This window comes from Acomys minous, assembly GCF_964271855.1.
Source record: "Acomys minous genome assembly, chromosome: 12".
In the NCBI taxonomy this organism is placed as follows: domain Eukaryota; kingdom Metazoa; phylum Chordata; class Mammalia; order Rodentia; family Muridae; genus Acomys; species Acomys minous.
The window spans coordinates 27,802,866-27,826,339 of record NC_140493.1 but is presented as its reverse complement, the minus strand read 5'-3'; the positions used below and the strand labels follow the sequence as shown (position 1 = coordinate 27,826,339).

The window sequence follows — 23,474 nt, the reverse complement described above, 5'->3', positions numbered from 1 at the left end:
TGTTGGAGCCTCAAAAGTTTTAAAAGCAGTAAAATGTGTTTGAACATGCAACACCAAAAACAAATTCAAAAATCAAACACACTGTAAACTGGAGGTGTTTCTGAAAATATTTGCCTGTGCTGCACTGTGTGACTTCACTACAGCCTAGGCCCTGAACATACCTGTCACCCACACACAGTATCACAGAAAACAAAGACATCGAAGACTTCCTTGCCAGCATTACTCAGCATGGGAGTATCAAATTAGCACAACTTTGGATTGTATTGTGTTTGACAAACAAGCACATCCACCTCATTAGTAACTAATTTGCTTTCATCTTTAATAAATGGTAAGATCCTACATACCAAATAATTGATTAAGATAAATTGTTTTATGGTTTATGATCAGCTAGTGTTTGGCTTGCATGCCTGTTGTATATACCCATCTATGAGGGATGTTTGGTTTGTATGCCTATTGTATAAACCCGTGTCCCCAGGGTCTCGTAAGAGTTTCTTAGGCAAAAGATTCTTTTTTGAAAATTTTATTTTATTAATTTATTCATATTATATCTCAATGGTTATCCTCTCCCTTGTGTCCTCCCATTCCTCCCTCCCTCCCATTTTCCCCTTACTCCCCTCCCCTATGACTGTGACTGAGGGGGACCTCCTCCCCCTGTATATGCTCATAGGGTATCAAGTCTCTTCTTGGTAGCCTGCTATCCTTCCTCTGAGTGCCATAAGGCCTCCCCATCAAGGGGACATGGTCAAATATGAGGCACCAGAGTTCGTGTGAAAGCCAGACCCCACTCTCCACTCAACTGTGGAGAATGTCCTGTCCATTGGCTAGATCTGGGTAGGGGTTTGAAGTTTACAGCCTGTATTGTCCTTGGCTGGTGCCATAGTTTGAGCGGGACCCCTGGGCCCAAATCTGCCCATCATAATGTTCTACTTGTAGGTTTCTAGGACCCTCTGGATCCTTCAACTCAGGCAAAAGATTCTTATAAGCAGAGAAGTTGAAGCTCTGTAGTAGGCAGCCTGGCTGAGTTAGGAGACCAGAAGGGCTCAGAGTGTCTTATCTCAGCCCTATGTCTCATATTAACTTGGATAGCCAGGCTTTTCATAGGTGATATCCTGTCTACACAGATGTCCCTTGAGGGGTCTCTATGTGGGCAGATCGGCAGGAGCGGTAGTGGAAAGGGCTTTATGGTTTGCAAAAGGATGGGACATATTTCCCCTAGACTGGCAGCTGCCATGAAGGGTCAGAAGAAAAAGCACTCTTGCTCTGAGTGTTTCACAAGTCTAGTTCTTCCACGACTCCATCTTGGCTTCTGTTCCTGGCTTCAAGACCCCCATCTGCTTGTTCACATGTGTAATTCTCAGATCCACACACTTCCCATGGGGGAAGGCCTGTTCTAGGATGCTCCTTGGGTCCCTAGGTGAGGAGGATAAACATGCCTCCATACTGAACTAAACAAGACCACGAGGCATATTATAAAGCAGCCATCATGGTTATACTAGAAGGTAGTGGTCTGTAATGTTTTATTTATTCACTATTTATTCATTGTTTCACATGTGGCACTTGTCATGCTATGTCTCTGATTCCTGCCACCTGTGCATCCATGATAGAACAATCAGGACCATACTTCTTTCTTGCCTGATGAAATAAGAAATTGCCACAAGATATATATATATATATATATATATATATATATATATATATATATATATAAGATCATGGCCATCAGTAGACACCATCCGTGCAGGACAGTGATTCCCTAAAAAATGGGAAACCTACAGGGTGAGCTTCCGGCTGTGACAGCTGGTTGCTGAGACACAATCCAGTCAGTTCCCAGTGGGGACCAGGAAAGTCTGTGGCCTTGGTGAGCTGCCGAGCTGGAGGTGACAGTGTGGGGAGACCTCAGTGGCCAGGGTTTGAGAAGAGGCCCAGGAGGAACTCTGAAGGTCTAGAGAGTCCCCTCCAATCCCATCTCTATCTGCACATGGTCCATGAAGGATGCTCTTGCTCTCCCTGTCCAAGCTCTAAAAAACAAGGCTCAAAGAGATGTTTTAACAGCCTGTGTTCCAGACAGAGATGAAGGATGTTTATGTGCGTGGGAACAGCAACATACCCAGAGCAAGGTCTAGTTCATGGTGTCTGGCAGTCACTCAAAACTTCCCAGGCATGCAACATAGCAAGAAAATAATCCCTAAAGAGAACATTAAGGCCAGGCGGCAGTGGCGCACGCCTTTAATCCCAGCACTTAGGAGGCAGAAGCAGGCGGATCGCTGTGAGTTTGAGGCCAGCCTGGTCTACAAAGCAAGTCTAGGATAATCAAGGCTACACAGAGAAACCCTGTCTCAAAAAAAAAAAACCCAAAAAAGAGAGAAAATTAATGGACCACAATCAATATGGAGGGCCAAATATGAGGTACATCCAACATTAGGGAGGCTGAGGTGGGGTAGGGGGAGGGAATCTCAGCAAGTTTGATCTACCTTGTAAGTTCTGGGCTAGCCAGGGCCAGATTGTGAAAGCCTGTCACAAACAAGCAGATGCAATGCCAACACAGGAAACACAAAATGAGTAGACAAGGGTGTCTTGTGCTCAACATGACAGAGTGAGACATGGGGATGCTGAGGAGAGACAGGGAGGAAATAAAAAGGGAGAAAGTCATGTTTCTGATTGGCACTCCAGTGGGTGACTTGACCAGGAGACTAGGCTCCCTGGAAGGTGAAACTGGCAAACAGAAAAGGTCCAGAAATGGAAACACAAACAGACTGGACAAGATGGAATGGAGTTTTCAAGCTGTGGAACAACTTACAAGTGTTTTATACAACATGTTCCAGGTTGGATAAAAACTACAGGTCCACACATCTAGGACACTCGATGCGCCTCAAGCAAAGAAGCACAGGGATCACACCAAATGACATCAAGAAAATGTCACCTAAAACAGAAGGCAAGAAAAACCAAAGCAAAAACAAAACAAAACAAAACAACCCACAAAGGGGGGGGGAGGGGAAAGATGCATGAAAAGAAACAAGGACAGCAAAACAGAAAGCCAGAAAGTGTAGGTCGGGGATCCCAGCTTTGTAGAAGGCTCTACTACAAAAATATCTCTGAAACTTTCAGACGAGATACAGGGCTTTTCATACCTGCAACCCTCCCCTCCCCAGACCACAGATAGGGTTAGAAGAGCCATCCAAGGCAGGAGACTGGCTGATGGATGTATGAAAATGACAGAATAAAGAACAGCAGAAAGGCTAACTATGTAGCGAAGTAGAAAAGGTCTTGGCTAGTTTTAAAATTTTAATGTGAAATAACGCATTGTGGGTTAATAACAAATGTAGAATTAAAATATTTAACATCAGTGTAAGATCAGGGGAAAGTTGCAAAGATGAGCTGACCATTCTGGCACCGTAAAGTGGTGTGACACAACTCAAAGGGAGGCGGTACTAAGGCTGCATTGTGTACTATAAATATCTAAGCAGTGGCTAACAAGGATATGAACGCAAAATCAAAACTGCAAAAGGACAATAAAGGACATAGGTCAGGAAGACCAAGTCATATCAACAGTCGCACCAAATGTAAATAAATCAAACACTGCAGTCTAACAGCGGAGACTGACAAAGGAAAGGTCGAAAGCGAGACTCAGGTCTGTTTCCTATATGAACTGTGCCCAGAGTGGCAAGGCTCAGCTGTAATCTGTAATCACAAGACTCAGGCAGGGGAATTATGAGTTCAAGGTTAGCCTGGCCTACATAGTGAGATCCTATTTTAAAAAATAAACAAAACAGGTGCTGGAGAGATGTCTCAGACGTTTAAGAGCATTTATGGTTCTTAAGAAGAGCCAGATTGGACTCCTAGCACTGACATGGCGGCCTACAACTGTCTATAACTAGTTTTGGGGGTCCTTGACACCCTCTTTTAGCTCTATGGGTACCAGGCATGTATGCAGTGCACAGTCAAAACACTCATATACATAAATTAAATATCTAGGAACTAGGATTCTACCTGTAAGAATATAACAGAACATATTAAACGCATGGAAAGCAAACAGTGAGAACAAGAAGGCTGGCGAGGGGCTGAGCAGTGAGGACATTTCCGTCAGGCCGGATGATCTTGAGATCAGTCCCTGAGACCCACATGATGAAAGGAGAGAATTGATCATGAAAAGTAAAGTGGAAACAAGTGAAATAAAGAAATAGTAGCAAATCAAGGTGGGGAGGGTCTCGAATGAGATAGGATAGAGGAAAGAATATTATCAAAATATGCTATATGAAAAAAAAATCAAAATAAGCAAACTCCTTCTTCCTACACAAATAGAGAAAAACCAAAGGATCCTGATACTGCTTCTCTGAAAATTCAAATTAATTGCCAAATCCCTTATGAGATTATTGGAGCAAAAAAAACAAAGAGGAGAAGCTACAAAGAATGAATTTACAATAGAGTGTTACATAACTATAGATCTTACAGGCGCTTGTAGGATGATAAGGAAATACCATATAACTTGAATAACTTTACTCGAGCTATCATGACAACTTAAATAGATTGAACAAATCCCTTAAGGCCGTAAAATGCTAACACTCATTCAAGAGGCAAATAACAAAGAAAGCGCATGTGTGATAAAACTTATTTTATATTGAAACTTCCTACAGTGAATGAACAATTCAGGCTTACTAGCTTCTTACTTTTTACGGAGCTTTTTGGGGGGAGGGGGAGAAATAATACTGATATCCATCTAGAAAACAGAAGAACACAGTCCAACTCATTCTGCGAGTTACTCAAGTATCCTTCATCTCCTCTTTCTGATAGGGTCTCAGTGTGTAGCCCTGGCTGGCCTGGGGCTTGGAACTCACAAGATCCACAAGATCCACCAGCCTCTGCTTCTTGAGCGTTGGGATTAAAGGTGTGCGCCACCACACCAGGGCCATCAATGAGCTTGCGAAAAAGGAAAGGATAGCCTCGCATGCTTCATCTAGACACAAGCTTTCTTAAAAAAAAAAAAAAAAGAGAGAGAGAGAGAGAGAACTCCTCATCTGTCATCTCCTAGCGGGGCTTCTCTTGAGAATGCAAGGAAATCAATGCAACTTTCCGTATCAACAGACCAAAGAAGAAAATCACAACAGAGGACACATTTGAAAAGGGCAACCACTAAATTACAATAGCATTGGCAATTAGAGGGGCCCCCTAAAATGGACAGAGAGACCATAACCGCCCCCCTCCCCGCCCCCAGCTCATATCACATTTAACCATGAGAGACAGACTCTTTCCTTCCCGATTAAGATGAGGCAAGGGCATCTTCTCCGGTCACTCCAGTACACATTGCACTGTGGGAATGACGCTGCCCACAGTGGGCAGAGCCAGTTACCAGTCAAGACAATTTCTCAACAAAGACGGTCCTTCTGAGGCTGGAACTACAGGCAGGTTGCCATGACCACCCAGCATATCTATGGGTTTCTGAAGATTCAAATTCTAGTTCTCACGCTTCCTGGGTAAGTGCTCCAACCATCGAGCAACCTCCCCAGATTAGGGCAACTTATTTTTTTTTGACAAGTATGCAAAAGCAATTCCAATAGGAAAGGCAGGCTGGATTTGACCGTGTACCACACTGAAACACTCACTCGGACACACGTTCATAATGCAACCCCTATCCATATTTCAAACACATGCAAAAACAAAACAAAACAAAACACTCAAAACAGCACGCAGTTAAAAGAAAGGCTGAACTCTTGAAAATTCTAGAAGAAAACAAGACAAAATCTTCATGACCTTGAGTGACAAAGAATTCTTAGATGTGACACCAAAAGCAATTACCCACAAAAGAAATACGTGTGTGTGTGTGTGTGTATTGCACACACATATATTTTATTTAACAGAAATAGAACTTATTCCAGAAGGAAAGATGAGTGGTAGGCCTGGAAGCAATCCTTGCAGATCATACAGGTAAAAGAGAGATGAATAGACTAAGAACTCTGAACCAAAGCTGAACACAGACAATTGAACAAAACACAGGCAAAAGAGTTGATGGGACAGCCACCTGTGGAGAGAAACAGATGGCAGAGCAGCCATGACTGGGGCCCTGCTGTCCCTCTTGAAGGACAGAAACCAATCCACAGCCACAGCAGGGGAGCATTGTGCATCCCTAAAATAATAAAATCAGGAAAACTGAAAACATTGAAAGCCCTGGGAGTGTGGAAGCAGGAAGTCCACGCAGTGCTGGGGTAGGGATGTCATTCCTTCACACTTGAGGAAAAAAGTTGGGTGAAGCTGCACTCAGAGTGGACCTATAACTTAGCCAGCCAGCCCTGTGTGCTCAAGCAAGTGACTTATAGGCATATATCAATTCAATGCTTAATAGTTTAATTCAATGTTCAATAGTGCCCGACTTACACCAGCTAGAAGTGCAAAGTGTGCGGATGTGCTTTCTAAACGTGTCATAGCACACCCCTAGAAATCTGACATCAGACATCAGAAAACACAATATGCTATACAAAGGAAGCCAGACCCCAAGGCCACACTCCGTGTTACTTTTTTTCCCCCCTGACATTACAGAAAAGGTAACATTTGCCTATTTGGTTGTCATTGGTTGGTGACCCCCGGAGCTGAATGTGGTTAAGGGCTCACTCACTACCAGGCTATGAAGGGAAGTGTTTGGAGGCTGAGCTGTTGGTCTAGGACACACTTAAACCAGTGAATTCTGTCATATCTAAGTCAGACTCTACAGGAAATGGAAACACAGAAACAAAAAAACCCGGGAGAGCAGAAAGGAGACCACCTTGTCGGATCTCATTTCCTCCTGCTTCCTGCTCACTCCGCCCCAGCGCATTGAGCTCGGGCTGTTTCTAAACCACCAGGCAAGCCGCAACCTCAGGACATTTGCACTGGCTGCTCCCTTCTATCTGGGGATCACCCCACCCCATCACTACTCTCCCAGTCCCTCACTTCTTTTTTTTTTTAAATTTAAATTACTTGGTGTGTGTGTGTGTGTGTGTGTGTGTGTGTGTGTGTGTGTGTGTGTGTGTGCTCACGCAAGTGACTTATAGGCATATGTGAATTCAATGTTTAATAGTTTAATCCAATGTTTAATAGTGCCTGACTTACACCAGCTAAAAATGCAAAGTATGGGGATGTGCTTTCTAAACAGGTGTGTGTGTGTGTGTGTACATGTGCCTGCAGAGGCCTGGAAAGGGTGTCAGTTACAGAAGCAGTGTGGCCCCTTGATGTAGGTGCTTGATTGAGAACCAGACTCGGGCCCTTGCAGATCCTCTTCCGTGCTGAGCCCTCTCTCTGGCTCCCAGTTATTTCAAGTCTTACTTAGCTGTCATCTTGATGAACTTGTCAGAATCATCAGCCTGACCCTCCCTCTAACACCTTGCCTTTCCAGTTTCTTCCACCGTGCCTCAGCCTGTAAGGTGGTGTAACTGACAAGTGCTTTTATCTCCAAGGCAACCCCAGACTCTCTGAATCTTCGGCTAGAGCTCTGTAATAGCCTTTAGAGTAGTAACCCAGGAGGCCACCCTTGGGCTTGTATGCCTCCCACTTTTCCCTCCGGACCTGGCAGGATGCTCTTGGGTGGGCCTGTCTCCCTGGTCCTGAGGACAAGCTGGGAGAGAAACTATGATAAAGTTGGGGCAGAGAGGGGGCAGGCACCTGGCTGGAGTGGGGGGGGGGACCCTGGCTGTGGAGCAGGCTGCTGCCCCGCTATGGACTGACTTTTGCCCTTGCATCAGGGTTTAGATGGAAGCTTCACTGCACCATATGTCCTCGGAGGTTGGACCATCCAAATGATTGACATTAAGGTGGGTCCTGAGGATGGGGCCCAAGCACAGGGTTAGTGCCTCCATGGGAGGAAGTTCTAGGAAGCCATCTCTTTCTCCCATGTGAGCACTCAGCTGGTGGGTGGCTGTCAGTGAAGCCAGGAGCTGGCATTCATCAGGAGCCGTCACACTTCTGCCCTGAAACTGTGGGAGACAAGTGTGGTAGGAGATGGCCAGTCTTTGGTGAGCTGCCATTATACAAGAATGGATGGAGTCCTCACCGAGGTGGCATCTGGGAGCTGTTCCCTCCCTGCTCACAGATCAAAGCTGGCCAGCAACTAGGACTCTCAACTTCCCCTCATGGGGATCGCGTTGCAATGAGGCGGGATGCACAGGGAAGTGGCCAAACAAGGGAGCTGTGGACACTGTTGATTGGACAGAGATATGCGGGACAATATGGCAGAGGAAGAAGTCTACTCAAATGCAGGCTGTGGCCTGTGGGCAAAGCTACCCTATGGGTACCTCGTTGTGTGCACCCGTGTGAGTATGTAGTTGTGTGTGTATACATGTGTGTGTATGTATATATGTGTGTGTGTGGGTATACACATGTGCACACACATATGTGTATATACACATGTGTATTCGTGTGCATATCCATGTATATATACTTGTGTGTCTATGTGTCTATGTGTGTTTATGTAAATGTATGTATGTGCACATATACACGAGTGTACATATATATTTGTGTGCATATGTGTATGTGTGTATGTGTGCGTGTGCGTGTGCATGTGTGTGTACAGTGAACAGCAGTGTCTCTTTCCTCTCCCTGGGGTCAAGTCTGTAGGAACAGAAGCTATTATGCCCTTCCCCCACTCCTCCCTAAAGAAGATGACACCAAAGCAGGCAGCAGCCTGTCCCTGTCTGTCTAGCTGTCTGTGTTGTGACCCTTGCCCATCTTCATCTCTGGTCCTCATGAGCAGTTTATATCCTCTCCTATCTTTGTAAGGATAGAGCTTGTGGTCCAGATCTACCCATCCTCCCATCACACTGAAGACAGCAGCATCAGGAGACCCACCCTGGTGCCTCTTCCTGGTCTGCTCTTGGAGGTGAGACCCCCTAGATGCTGTGCTGACACAGCCAGCCCAGGATGCACCCTCTGGGGTTGCTGCCCTGGAACGTGAAAAAGCCTGTGGGCTGGGTGCCCTCTGCCTCTCCCATGGCACTTTGGGCTGAACTGACCTGGGGTTGTGGGACGTGGGTGAAGAGATCCCATCAGTTGAGCTGTAGCTGTCTGACCTGTCAAAATGCTGCCCATCCATGTTGAGGTTCAGAGCAGGAGACCCACAGGTCCTAGTTGCCAGCTCTGTCCTCACTGGAAGGCTAGCTCTGTCCTGGGCATTGTCTCTTCTCTGGTGCCCTGACTGGCCCTGACCTCACCCTGAGGTCACAATGGCTCCAGTGTCCACAGCACCCTTCTAGGGACAGTGTTGTAGGGCCAGGCCTGTCTGAGGATGGTAGGTTGTGGATGTGTGCTGGGGCCTACACATGCACTGAGGACATAGATCCCTAATGAGGCCTTGTGTCCGTCTCTCGGTTCCTCAGACCTCCGACCTTCCCTGTGGCTTGAGGGTCATCTCTTGTATGCGTCCAGGACCTTGCAGTATATAGGGCCTAGGCTGGGGCTGTGACTGCTTTGAGGGCTCCAACTGAACACGTGAGGTACTATGCTCTCCTGTCTGAATGCTACTGTACAGATACCCCTCCCCCCAATCCTCTCACGGACACAGCTCCTGGTGTAAGGCCAACTTGGGCTTCCAGGCACAGGGTGGGGAAAACCACCCCACATCAAACTCAGACTTTCCACTGACTGACCCTATGGCTCAGTGTTAACATTCGATCTCTCTGTGCCTCAGTATCCCCACCGTGAAATGGGAGCAAATCTACCAAGCCCCCCTTGAGGCCTGGCTTCCTGCTTTGCATGCCATATTTTGTGGGTGAGGATGAGCCCCAGGGACCCCCGAGGCTGAGCACTATGACACCCAGCACCATCGGCCAGGTCTGGCATTGTTGCCATCTCTTGCAGACTCAGTGGCAGAGTTGTGACCCTAGGTCTGTTCAAGGAGGCTCACACCTCCTTACCTACCCATTCCCATGGCTCAGCTGGTTCTGTGGCTTCTGTGTGTGGCGGCTTCTAGGACCCTGATAACCAGTTGTCTGGGGGTCCTTGACCAAGGGTGTGTGGGAGCCAGTCTTATCTCGGTGTCTCACCTACCTGGCTCCCCCATGCAGCCAGTAGGTGGCGCTGTGGTCACAGAGAGGACTGTGATCAGAGGGCTTCGGTGAGGGGGAGTTTGAGGAAGGGATGTGAAGGCTGGCACTGCACTGAACTTGCCTTCCAGTCCTGGAGGCCCTTTGCGAGCGGCTTTCCTATAGCACCTTCCTCCATCCCAGGACCAGCAGTTGGATGTTGCGGGGAGTCCAGCATCTTAGCTCCTCAGGGTAGACTTGGCGTAGTTTTGTCTTGGGCTGCACTATCAAATCCTTGCATACCAGCTCCCTTAGCAGAGGAACCTGACCCACGTCATGGCAGCCCCTGGCTGCTCCCAGGCCCCAGTGTTCCTGCCATGCAGGTTTTCACCTCCTGCAACTCAGGCACCCTGGAATTTGCTCCCTTCCTAAGGAAACATGGTGCACTTCCTATGTCTTCATGGCCTCTGGGAAGTCAGCCTTGGTTTCTCTGAGTTCTAGAGCTACAGATCCTTGATCTGTGCTGGTCCCAGTGGGAGCAGGATGTAGGAGCTGCGTTGCTAATGGAGGGGCCAAGCATGTGTCTGTGTGTCCGCACCCTTCTTCTCAGCAATGCAGTGTGGTCCCTTTGACCAACTCACACCCTCCAGAGTCAACAACCTCAGGCTGGGTATTGCAAGACCTTTAGAAGAAAATACAGGGGTGGGGCAGGTGGTTTGACATTGGTCTCCCTGGATGTGAAACCAAAAGCACAGGTGAAAAAGGTGGGGGAGATGGCGTGCGTGAGCAAAACATTTCAATAAAGTACAGGAAACAGCAAAAGAAAAAGGCAGCGCCCCCTCCCCCGCCTCTGTCCCGAACTCTCCCCACAAGGCACACCCCCCTGTAAGGTGTTGTGGCCAAACAGTAAAAAAAAAAAAAATTGCTCAACTCATAAACAGACAGAGAAAATTCCAACGGAAGGGTAGGGCAGAACCAGGGTGACATTCTCTAGCATGGACCGACACCCAGACCAGCAAGCACATGAACAGGTGCCTCCATCACCAGAAACCCAGGCAGTGCCATCAGAGCCATGTGAGCTGTCAGTTCTCACCTATCAGGGCAGACTGACAAGAAGCAACAAGATGAAGGGATTGGGTTGGGGGTGGGGTGGGGGGGGGAGGGGAATGTTCCCGCCTTGTGGGTGAAATGTGACATGGCACAGCCAGGAAAGAAAACAGTATGGAGGTTTCTCAGAAAATTAAAAATAGCATTGCCATATGATCTAGTAATCGCCCTTCTGGGCACACATCCAAAAACATCAAGATTAGGATCTCAGGAGGTATCACTCCTTGCTTGCAGCAGCTGCCACAAGGCTAAGGTGTGGGAACGGCCTGCGTCTGTCTAGAATGAATGGAGGGGGGGGGGCACACGATTAGGTACTCAGGGGAGTACCATCCAGCTTTAACTAAGGAGGAAAGCTGATATCTTGGATGTGTGGCCGCCCCTGAAGGCACTGTGTTAAGTGAAAAGATCTACCACAGCATGCAATATGGCTGCTCTCATCCCTACAACATATCAGAAGTCAGTTGACTCCCAGCAGTGGGGGTGGGGGGGTGGGGGGGTGGGTGGGTGGGTGCCAGGGCTGGGGAAGGATGAGGGACTACTGGCCCAAGGCTTTGGAAGGCGAACAGGGTGGTACACTGATGTGGCATGAAGGGTGTAAGCTTATGTGTGTGGGGCTCGTGTGCATGGGGTGCAGAGTGCATGGGGTGGAGTGTCATGGGCGGTCAGGGACCAGCATTCCCTAAGAGTCAGGGAAGTCATGGGAGCAACTTGCATTCTACCTCCTGCTGCGGCTGTTTGGGGACTGGGGTGGGGGTGGGGGCTTCAGCCCTCTCTATGACTGAATGTAGGAGAGAGAGTGGTCTTAGTATGGGCTGCCCAGAGCCGGATACACTCCTTACCATGATGCATGTAGCCACAGAAGTCAAGGGGGGGACTAATTCAGACAGGTGGCTTCTCTTGAAGTCTTTGTGGGCTTGGAGATACAGAGCAGACTAGATGGGCTTCTCAGAAGGGGGCAGAAGGTGGTACCTGAAGGACCAGTGTGTGTTTTCCCTGTAGAGGATGCAAGGCACTGCCGGAGATGTGACAGTGCAGATGTGGGTGGTCGTGGTGGTGGTGGGAGATGATGGGTAGGCTACTCTTCCACGGAGCTGGCCTCATTCTCCCACTGCAGTGCTGCTGTATCAGCCAGTGTGGACATGTAACAAACAGCCCCTGACAATGAGCTTGCTCACATGAGGGCTGGAGATTGGATCATTTCTCCTTCAGGCTCAAGACCCAGCTATATAAGCCTGGACACTTACTTCTTCTGAAGTATCCTTGGTTTCTGAGCCTTCTTCCAGCCTGCAGGCGTGTATGTAGGGGGAGTGAAACCTCTCAGCATCTTTCAGGGGTTATGGCTAGTTCCCGGACCATGAATGCTAGGGTGGCAGCACAGGGAGGCTATACCACAGTGTTCAGTACTCCTGACCTCAGGGAGCCCTGCCACCCACAGCGGTGCCTGCTGGAGAGTCTTACCTTTTCAGCCCCAAGTCCTTGATCCTTCTACTGGTGCTGTGTCTACTGCTGTGAGGTGGCAGTGGTGGTGGGGCACAAGTCCACGAAGGCTTCTTGAAGCAGGAGACTTAGTCTGGCTCAAGTCTGGCTCTACTAGAGTTGCTGAGGATGGGGGAGCTGATGTTCGGGCTCCTGGGCTCTGGCAACACTCCTGCGGTGCCCATGGCAGGTTGGTGTGGCTGAGGGGAGTCGAGTTCTCGGCAGCCCTGTGGGCACAGACTGTGATGTGAATACTACAGTAATCTGACAAAAGGCAGGAATGTAGGAACCTTCTGGCTCTCATGAACCATGCTCCTTGGCCCCGGCCCCCTCCCAGATGGGGCCCCTTTAAATGCAGCGTTCTGTCTTCCAGAAGGCTCCTCCCAGTCTCCTGGGCAGCCAAGTAAACAGAAGTGGGACCCTAGCTTCTGGCATGGCTTCCCCTTGTTCTGGGGACCTTAGCCCTACTGGCCTGCCCCCACCCCCTGTCACCACTCCAGGTGAGACATGTGGGGGTGATGAGTGCTGAGCAGGGGTGGGTATCTGAGAATGTGGGGGACAAGGAGCAGCAGTCCAGATATCTTCCAGAAAGTGGGGGTGGGGCCCAGCCAGCTGCAAGCATCAGTCCTTTTCTCTGAGTTCCTTCCTGCTCCCCGTCTCTGCTTTGCCCTAAGATCCCTGGTCGGGGAAGGGCAGACAGGGCCTTCTTTATTCTGGCCACACTTCCTTGAAGCCCTCCAGGACCCCAGGCCCTGAGCCCTTTATCCCAGTAGGGACATCACCCTCTCTGTTCACTGACTTCTCCCATCATCCCTCTGGCTTCTTGCCTTCCCCTGGCTCAGGCCTCTGGATTCATCTGCTCCAAGCAGCCCGTTCCTCCAGCTTGGTCAAGGCCCGGTCAGCATGCACACTACAGCTCCCCTATATCCATCTTGGGATTCTTCTCTGTTCTGCTCCCTCTCCCCCCCAACCCCCGCCCCCGAGGAAGCTCCCTCTGTTTTTAGTCATCTGCCTGCACTGCCAGCTTTGTCTCACCTCCCACCCAGCCAGCCTTCTCTTTCTCCTGTCCTTGCTTGGCAAGCCCCACCCCTTCCCAATGCTACCCCACCCTTGTCTGTGTCCATTCAGCTGGAAGAATCAAATCTTCACCCTCTTTTTCTAACAGCTGCCTGCAGGGTGCCTCCACCAAGTCAGGCCCCTGACTACTCACTTGGTTGCCGGGTCTCTCTCTCCTAGCAACAGCCAGATGCCTTCTTTCTGTGTGCCCCTCCTCAGCAGGGCTGCTGGCCATGGACTTCTTTCCCCATCACACGGAAGCCATCATAGGAGGACTTAGGTACTTGCCCCGACACAACTGAGAGCTCACTTCCACTCCCAGCCAAGGCCAGCTGCCCACCCATCTCTCTCTTAACTCAGCCACACCCAAGCCACCCTCTGCCTCAGGCAGAGCGTTCGCCTTCCTCTGCCATGACCACAGAGGCAGTGGCTCTCTGTTCTCTCTCTCAACCTCACATCCCTTCTAGCGACTGCCTGTCCTGTTTCTCTGCTCCTCATTTGTAACAAAACTCTGCCAGACCGTTGCTTATCCTTGCTGCCTCCAGACCTTCCTCTCCCATTTGCTCTTGAACCTGCTCTAATCAGGCTTAATTTCTGTGCTTCCCTGAAGCAAGTCAGGTCAAGGTCACTGATGACCTCCACGATGCTAAATCTGAGGTCAGCTCTCAGGCCTCATTTGATGTGACCTGCTGGCAGGCAGCACGTAACCCAGCCCCTCTCTGGCTTCCAGACTCCCACACCGCTGCTCCTTGGTCCTCCTCTCACTGACCTGGCAAGGACAGATGGCCCCAGGCTTGGCTCTGGATCTCCTCTCCCCTCCCCTCCCCTCCCTTCCCTTCCCTTCCTTTTCCCCTTGTTTTTCTCTCCCTCCTTCCCTACCTCCCTCTACCCCCTGGTGATTTCATCCACTCTTTTGGCCCTAAAACCGTTTCTCCACATCCATCTTTTCCACAGGCCCATCTGAAGGCTTCAACCCAACCTGTCCCAAATCAGACTTTCTATTCCCCAGGCTCAGAGGCTTCCCTTTCAGCATTCCTGTCCTCAGGCCAGTGGTGCCTTGTGGCTTACATCTTCGGTAGGGCTCTCACTCCACATCTCCACTCCGACAAGCTTCAGGACATCTTCAGAATCAGGGCTCTTCTCCCCGCTGTCCTGGCCCCAGCTGCCTTCACCTAGAGCAGAGACTGCTGCCTCACTGGTCTCCCTGCTAAGGCCGTCATTGTCGTCCCTACCTCTATAAGCTATACTCACCCGGAACAACCGCAGTCTGATAAAACCACCCTGTCCATGCCTAGGGTCTCCTCTCTCAGGACCCACCTGCAGCTCTCTCCCCTTCTCCAGAGTTTTTCTCTACCAACATCTCAGAGGAATTCCCACGGCCCCTTCTGTGGCTGCACCCCATCTTGGTACTGAACACCAAGACAGGGACTTCAGAAGGCTTCTAGAGAGATAGGATAGGCTGCAGAGATGGAGGCAGGGACCTCACTGGTCCTCTGAGCTGTAGACTGAGGGTGTGTGGCCCTGCAGGTCCTGCCTGCGCATCTCAAGCCATCTGTGGGCCTGCTCTCCTCATTGGGTCACCTCCATTTCATATCTCCTCCTGATGTAACACCCTTCCTGCTGCCCAAGATTCTGACTCAAGAAGGCATATGCTTATCTACGAAGATGGAAGAGTGGGCTTTGTTGTCAGGCTCACGGCTGCAGACAGTGCCTCGCTCAGAGCCCGACTGCATACAGCAGGTGCTCAGTAAGTGCACTAAGTAAGAATTATAACCAAGAGGCTCCTGGGCATGGGTGTGGCACTGTGGGGGGCTTATTGGCAGCCCTCCCTCGCGGCTTCCCTGTTCTTAGTCCTTTGCCTGTAGCAAAAATGAAATGTTGACCCTCCCCATTGCGTTGTGGAGACCCACATACTTTCCAGTGTGAGTCCTCCAACTCCTGGGATTAGTCCCTATCCTGGGGACACAGCGTCTGCTGTCACTCCAGATTCCTGTATTCCATATCTCCGGCTCTACTTTTTACCCTTACTTCCTCCTCACGGAATGAAGTTGAAGACCCATAATAGTCAGGGTGGTTTGTAGTGAGTGATTCAGATACCTCCTGTCCCTATTGCTATTTGCCACCACCTGCTGGCTGAATCTTACCACCCTGAGCTTCCTGGCTAAATAGCCTCCTCCCCATCTTGAACTTTCTGCCCAGAGGCTTGACTTTTTCATACTCTCAGAATCTTTCAGGCTTCCAGAGTCTGTTGGTGCTGTCCCTCAGCAAAGTGGACAACTTCCCCTTTGGAGATAGAGGGGTCTGGGATGGAGGCAGGCTCGATCTGGGTTTGAGAGGTCAGGTCAGCTCAGCCGCTTAGGCTCTGTCTTTGGTATTGAGAGGGGGCTCAGGTCTCACTCCCAAGTGGCCCTCACCTGGTTCTTCTGTCAGAGTGGCTTCTCCTTCCAAGTCCAACCCCCCCCCCCCAGCCTCCTCGCGCGGGAGGGGGAGGGGATAAGCATGTCCCCACCCTCCCACCTCTGACTGTCGCACCCGCCGCAGGTCCCTCCGCGCCCCCTGCGCCACGCTTCCCCGACATCTATGGCGGCGACGCGCAGCTCTGGGAGGCGCATTTTCGTGGCATACGGCGCGCCTACCGCGTTTTGGGCAAAGAGGACGACTTCGCTATCCGCGTGCTCACTGAGGACTTCACGCTGCCCTTCCCGTTCGCCTGGCCGCCGGGTCCCGACTCGGCCACCGGGCCGCTCTTCTACGACCCGCGGGATCGCGCGGGCTTCGATTTCCTGCTGCGCGGCCCTGGCGCGCCGCCCCCCGCGCTGCTGAGACCCTTGCATGCCACAGCACAGGCAGCCGAGCGCAAGCGGCGCCTGGAGCGCATGGCGCTGAGCTACGCGGGCGCGGGCCGGCCACCCGGCTTGGTGCTGTTGGCGCCCGCGGCCGCCGCCTTCCCTCCCGACGCTGGCTGTCCTGCATGGCGCGCCCTCTCCCGCGACAGCGAATAAAGCCTCTGCCTCTCCCGTGCCTGCGTTGCGTCTGGGCTTAGCCGTGCACCGTGCGCCAGGGAAGCCGGGGAGGGGGCGCGGGACACGATGCCTGTACGAACTCAACAGTCTAATATAGAGTCTGAAAGCCCGATGGAAAAGGTGATCTAGGCAGGCTGGGAGAAGGAGACGATCCAGGGAACTTGGGAGGTCAGGTCTCCACCCTGTTGCCCGCTCTCTTGCGCAGCAGCACCAGATTGGGAAGTTAGCCTCACCTGGCAGATAGTCTGGCCTCCAAGGAGTAAGCTGGATGCTGGTTGTCCTTGTGCCTCACTCCAAGTGCCACAGAGTCTCTGGTTTCAATGTCAGCCGCTAGGGATGCACAGGGGTAGAGTATAAAGTGTGCAAAGTATGTGGGAGGCAGTGTCAGGAAGGAGTTCTGACAGTCTCCAGCCTGCCTTCCTCCCTGTCCCCTCCCAGAAGGGTGCTGTTCACTTCTCCCTTGAAAATCAGAGAGGATTTCTTGGATTGTGACTTATGTGACCTGAGCTTCCAGCATGTCCCTTTCTAGGTTGCAAGTTTCAGGCAGGGGACTGTGTCACTTAGTAGGTGGGCTGCAAGGGAGGACTGGCTAGCGCTGGTGGCTTCTCTACTTGGTGGGGATAGGAAGCAGTAAGGCTGAGCGGCCGTTAGTGAAAGGACTCCTTTCTGCTTGGGGGCTTTGAGTTCCTGGTGGGCTGGAGACCCCATTCCCACCCATCTGAATCCCATCTGGATTCAGAGATTTTTGCTTCTGCTTTAGTTTGTTTCTTCTCATCGAGGAGTTATTTATAATTTCCCAGTTCTGGGAAGAAAACATTTCCCAAGTCCTGGCAGAACAACTTAGACGGAATGTTCACTTTTAGGGCATCTGGGGGAGAAGCAGGGACAGGAGATGGAGGAGGAAGAGGAAGAGGAGAAGGAGGGGGAGGAGGAGGAGGAGGAAGAGGAAGAGGAAGAGGAGGAGGAGGAAGAGGAAGAGGAAGAGGAGGAGGACACAGCACAGCACTAAAGACAGCTTGGTGCTATGGAGGATCTCTTCCTTCCTCCTGCTCCACTACACTGGGCCAAACTCCAGCCTCTGCTCTAGGCGCCTTCTCACCTTGGGCATCTCTTTGACTCTACAGAGATGTCCAACTGCATCCCTGTAACACTATCCAGCATTTGATTCCTAATAAGGCAGCATCTATCTCGACTGTGTGCTAGTGTACGGTAGGCTCCTTAAAAGCAGCCCTAGATGTGGATGGAGGTCCTCCTCCAAACACAGGCAAGGGTACCAAGGAAACTAACTGGGCAAGGGAAGGAGATAGATGGAGGCAACTGGAGGACAGTCCTCTAGGGCCCCTGCAAATAAAACAAACAAAACCACAAAGAAACAAACAAAACCCTGAAAAATCCATGCCCCCGGGGACAGGAAGCCCAAACATGTAATCACCGCCTTTATGTCATCACGAGGAGTCCTCTAGGCCAGTAAGTCCCCCAGGTCAGCTTGTCCTGCGGGGATGGAGCACACGCCACCTCCTCTCACAGAAGAGAAAGAGTCATTCTGTGACTTTGGTATAATAATGACAATTTGGGGGCTGTGCCTTTTATGTTTTTAACCTCACTTTCTAGAAATTTATTTTCAAAGTAGCTTTTAGAAGCACGCGGCTGAGAGCTCAGAGACAGAGCGTTGGTCCAATCTGAGAATGCAGGGCACCAAGACCCCCCGCATCCCAAATGAGTTATCAAACAGGAAATTAAACATCACAAGGAGATGCAGGAGTGACATGCAAAATAATAGTTCAGACTCTATTTTAAGCAGGATGTGACTCTTGGAAGGGGGTGGCATTTTAGCAAAGAATGAAAGAGGAGGAGCCTGCCTTGTAGGTAGGGAAAGGGTGCTGAAGGCAGAGTGGACAGTGTAGGCAAAGGCTAGGCAATCCCAGGGGGTCAAGGGCCCCAGCAGGAGTTCTGCCAGGCTAAAGAGACCAAGCTCAGGCTAGCTTTCACCACAGAACAAATTGGGGGAATCAGGAAATTGGAATGCCCAGTAACACAAGCTTCAGGGAAGTTTTGCTTCCCGGGATGAGGGTTGTCATGGAAGCCCTGCCTCACAGCTTGCCCTGACTGTGCCCTTAGGTTGGTCTCTCTACCAGGCTAGCTCGACTGACATACCAGTGACCTTCACCATCTCCCTGGCCACAGCCCACTGGCTTCTGCGAGGTGTTTCAGGAAGATCAGCCCCATATATAGAAGCTGCAGGAACTCAAATGTGGCCCATGGTAAATGCGTTCCCATGCCCCAGGGAGTGTCACACCCCAGCTGACATTGGTCTGCGCCACCCGAGTCAGTGTGGCAGGAAGGTATGGAAATACTGGGCATGCCTCGGAGCAGGAGCTGAAACGTAGGCAAGAAGTTCAAGGGTGTGAGCCCAGAGTCAGCTCCTGTTAAATCTCCCACCTTCCTCTATACTCCCAAGGAAGCATTCTGTCCCAAACAGCTACAGACTGGGGTCTGTGCCATTTGTGTAAACCCTAGCCAGACTTTGTGTGCTGACTTGTGTTGAGGCCTTGAAGGTAGATTCTGCCTCTAGGAGCTCTCAGATGGCGTGGGGGCGTGGAGGTGGGAAGGCCTGGGGCAGCTCTTCCTGACCTCAGCTTCCTCCATTTTCCTCATTACACAGGGGAAGTACTCACAGTGCTGCTTTTGCTATGGCCACTGTCATAACTCCCTTGTGCGTCATCATCTGGGTCTCTTGGCCCCTCTTCTCTATCACTGATGCTGCCTCCAGCTGTCTGCCTTCCAAGTCTCATGATGTCTGGATCATAAATATATGAGGCATGTCCTAGATTAATTTCTGCTGCTGTGATAAAATACCCCAACCTCCCTCTCACCTCCCCCCAAAACCCAAAGCAACTGAGGAAAGAAAGGGTTTATTTAGAGGACAATTCTAGGTTGCAGTCCGTCCTTGTGGGAAGTCAAAGCAGGAACTTAAAACAGCTAGTTGCATCCGATCCACCGTTAAGGGCATTAAAACTGCTTGCTTGCTTGTGCTCAGCTCCTCCACTCTTTTTTTTTTTTTTGAGACAGGGTTTCTCTGTGTAGCCTTGGCTGTCCTGGACTAACTTTATAGACCAGGCTGGTCTTGAACTCTCAGCGATTTGCCTGTCTCTGCCTCCTGAGTGCTGGGATTAAAGGCGTGAGCCACCACAGCCAGCAGCTCCTCCACTCTTATGCAGTCCTCTTACACAGTCATGCCCCCTGCCTAGGGAATGGAGCTGCCCGAAGTGGGATGGGTCTTCCCACATCAAAGAGCTTAACTTAGACAATGTATCCACGTGCCAGACAAATCACAGGCCAATACAATGTAGACTACTTGTCAATTGAGACCCCCTTTCTCAGGTGATATTTTAGGTTGTGTCAAGTTGGCAAAGCTAACCATCATAAGGCCTCAAAGGAGGCCAAGTATAGTGATGTGTGCCTTTGATTCCAGCACTTAGAAGACAGAGGTGGCTGAGTTCTGTGAGGACGAGGTTAGCCTGGTTTACATAGTGAGTTCCAGGGTAGCTATGGATGCATAGTGATAATTGTCTCAAACAAACAAACAAACAAAAAGCAGTAAACACCTAAAAAACAAAACAAAACAAAATGAAATAAACCTTAAGTTATGTTCAGACATTGGAGGGAAACCATTTCTTCTAGGGTCACCTTGGATGGTGACTCATCACTCCCATCTTTCAAGGAACTAGGGTGCTGAGCCAAGACCTACACTGGAGTGTTTTTTTTAAAGATTTATTTTATTTATTGCATATGAGTACCTTATCTGCAGAAGAGGGTATCAGATTACATTATAGATGGTTGTGAGCCACCATGTGGTGGCTGGGAATTGAACTCAGGACCTCTGGAAGAGTAGGTGGCGCTCTTAACCACTGAGCCATCTCTCCAGCCCCTACACTGGGGTTTGTAAGCTGTTGCTTGTATGCTATCATATCTTAAGGGCTAGCCAGTCTTCTGTGCCAAGTGTAGCAGTGTCTCCCAGGGTCCCTCATTCTCTTGGGAGCCTGAGCTGTTTATCTGGTTCAGCTTCAGGATGCACTTAACCTAATGGGGTGGGGATCTGACTCCTGGATGAAGCACCCATCTTGCCACGGTTGGATTTCTGTCCTGGTGCATACATGGTAGAACTGCAGGTGCTCAGTTAGTATCCTGAGCAGTCATATGATCTGGGACATCACCTTTCCGAGCCAAGGCAGGGCACCTTGGGGCTCTTTCCATTCTGTCAGAAATGGAGGGAGGGAATGTCAGAAAAAGGGAGGGAGGAGTCCAGGGTACTGATGCAGAATCAAGAGGCCGTGACCTTCCCACCTCACACCTGCTCCAGGTAACTCCATACCCTGCTATATTCAAAGGAGACAGGCATGCTTTGAGTCCCAGGCTGTTAGGAATAGAGGTGGGACCCATCTCCCCAGGTTTCCTCAGGAACAGATTCTGAGGAGCAGCGAGGATGTTTAATTAATTGCAATTACAATCTTCAAAGGAAGCCCTGAGTTGGAAGTTGTTCCTAATTACTGTGTTATGATGTCGGCCGGCTCCCTGAATTGATTGTGTTAGACTTTCCAATGGAGGCGTAATTGAGTTGCTGTGAGGACCTACTTTATGTTCCTCCCCTGTAGATAAAGCCTGTGTTCAGCAAAGGCAGGGGAGTTGGGTTGGCAAAGAGAGCGCGGGGTGGAGCAAGACACTAATGCCTGGATAAAGACCTCAACACCAAGGGAGACTGACAGTTGTGAGGATCTATTATGAACAGTCATTTGGGCTCTATGGGCTCACTTTTGCAGGTTAACAAGTGGCCTGTTTAAATCTACTGACACTTCTGGGTGTGGCTGTTGCTCCTGAGCTATGAGGCAGGTGAGGTTAGTAGACAACCACTGAAATTTGGGTACCATGACCTTCTCACTAGGGGGCCAAGGCATCATGGCCAGAGTGGGCATGTGGAAACCCCTTTCTTTTCTGTCTTGGTGACTGAGGGTGCTTGCACTCAGGTTGCCCATATTCTGGGTCCTGAGGGCTGACTGGGGTTAGAGCCCTGTAGAGAGACCAGGAAATAAACTTCTGAGATGTGAGGTTGTTTCTTAGCAGTACGGCATATGGAGCAAGGACACTCTGTCTACAGGGCTCATCAAAGCAGCTTCCGGGCTGGAACTCCGTGTGACAGCCAGACTGCCCTGACACACGGCTAGGATCATTTGGAAAGTTTTTAAAAAATGACTTTCTCTGTGCCTCAGTTTCCTCACCTGTAAATCTGGGGATGGAAGGACATGAACAGGCAATATATAGGCACATGGAACAGAATCCCAGGATGCTCTTTCCTAAGCCCAAGTTTTAGCCCATCCTGCTCCTCAGGGAGAAGCCAGGATCCTCCTGGAGGAGGCTCTGCCTCAGTGAGGTCAGCCACAGGCTCTAGTGGGTGGAGACCTGAGCAGTCGGGAGGACAGGTACAGCTCTGCTGTAGGAGAGGAAACGCAGGAAGGAATGGTAAGGTGATGGCTGCTGGCCAGTGAGATCAAGAGATGGTGAGCGGAAGTAAGATGTGCACTTTCCAAGGAGTTTGACTGAGGCACTCAAGCATGGAGAATGGGCATGGAACCTGGCAATGACATGAACTGTTCCTAAGGTTGAGGGTGTCCCAACCCTAAGGGAGCACTGAAGTCTTGGGAGCTGAAGATATCAAACTCTGTGTACAGTGCACATAGACACACACAGACACACACACACACACACACACAGACACACACACACAGGCACACAGACACACAGACACACAGGCACATACACACAGGCACACACAGACACACACACAGACATACATAGACACACAGACACACACATAGACAGACAGACACACACAGACATACAGACACATACAGACATACATACATAGACATACAGACACAGACATATAGACACAGACACAGACATACGGATATAGACTCACATGGAGACAGGCATACAGACATACACATACATAGACACAGACACACATACAACACAGACACATAGCCATAAACACATAGCCTCAGCCACATACATAAACAAACATAGCCACACAGCCACAGCAACACACACAAACACAGACATGTACATACACACAGACATACACACACACACAGATATAGACACACATGGAGACAGATGCACAAACAGACACAGACACACAGACATAGGCACACAGACATATAGCCACAAGCACACAGCCACAGCCACATACACAAACAAACATAGCCACAACAACAACACACAAACACAGACATAGACACAGACACACACACACAAACATATCACACAGACACAGCCATACAACACACAGACACACAGTCAGTGACATCAGTTTTTGTAGGGGCAATAAGCTAGCAGGCTTGTGAGGTAGGGCAGTGGAGGTGAATGTAAGGTTGGGATCTGCACGTCTAGAAACTGGAAGGATTTCTCTATGCTGAGGGCAAGGCCAGACTAGGGGAATAGGCCGAGGAGTGAGGGGAATTGGGTGAGTCACTTTAGTGAGCTGGTGGGGCAGGAGCTGCTCTGGATTGTCACATCAGGTCGGGGAGGGATCTGGGGCCAGCAGGGGTTACCTGAAGACAAGAATGCTTGGCTCAGGGATGTTGTCCTGATGCCAGGCTCTGTGCAGGATGGGGTGGGGAGACTAAGGCTGGGGGAGCAGCCCAAGTTCAGCTTTGGAGGCCTTCTAGGGTAAGCTTGGGGGTGGGGAATCTGAGCCCTGTGAGGAAGGACCGCACAGGTGGCTGAGAGCTGAAAGGCCCCAGGATAACTGTCCTCAGATCCCTGATGTTGGCAA

The 23,474-nt window shown here is 50.2% G+C and overlaps 2 protein-coding genes across 9 annotated transcripts in view; one reads left to right on the top strand and one right to left on the bottom strand.

The window, feature by feature from the left end:
• LOC311579927 (maestro heat-like repeat family member 5) overlaps positions 1 to 9,108 on the bottom strand; it is a 76,931-nt gene extending 67,823 nt beyond the window's left edge. For all 7 annotated transcript variants that reach the window (XR_014773293.1, XM_084750976.1, XM_084750978.1 and 4 more), the window contains exon 1: positions 8,973 to 9,108. Coding sequence is in view for 6 of the 7 variants with exons in the window: in XM_084750976.1 (XP_084607102.1) it covers positions 8,973 to 9,052 (80 nt within the window). In the remaining variant the exon portion in view is untranslated. The remainder of the gene's footprint in view (positions 1 to 8,972) is intronic.
• A 145-nt stretch (positions 9,109 to 9,253) lies between these two features.
• On the top strand, positions 9,254 to 16,636 carry LOC311579928 (uncharacterized protein C8orf90). Of its 2 annotated transcripts, none has more exons than XR_014773294.1 (2): positions 9,254 to 9,452; positions 16,161 to 16,298. XR_014773294.1 is itself a non-coding variant. In XM_084750982.1 (2 exons), the coding sequence occupies exons 1-2, from the start codon at positions 12,916 to 12,918 to the stop codon at positions 16,619 to 16,621; spliced, it is 609 nt and encodes a 202-aa protein (XP_084607108.1). In that variant the 5' UTR covers positions 12,788 to 12,915; the 3' UTR covers positions 16,622 to 16,636. The 2 variants fall into 2 exon arrangements, 1 of the variants encoding a protein (XP_084607108.1); XM_084750982.1 differs by lacking the exon at positions 9,254 to 9,452 and adding an exon at positions 12,788 to 13,063 and having other exon boundaries at positions 16,161 to 16,636.
• Positions 16,637 to 23,474: the final 6,838 nt, after the last annotated feature.

What these genes read in the sequence shown, in the direction of transcription:
- LOC311579928 (XM_084750982.1), top strand. Translation starts at nt 12,916, where the DNA reads ATGCAGCGTTCTGTCTTCCAGAAGGCTCCTCCCAGTCTCCTGGGCAGC. An exon ending in ACCCCCTGTCACCACTCCAG is followed by an intron (nt 13,064 to 16,160) that starts GTGAGACATGTG and finishes CACCCGCCGCAG; the next exon opens with GTCCCTCCGCGCCCCCTGCG.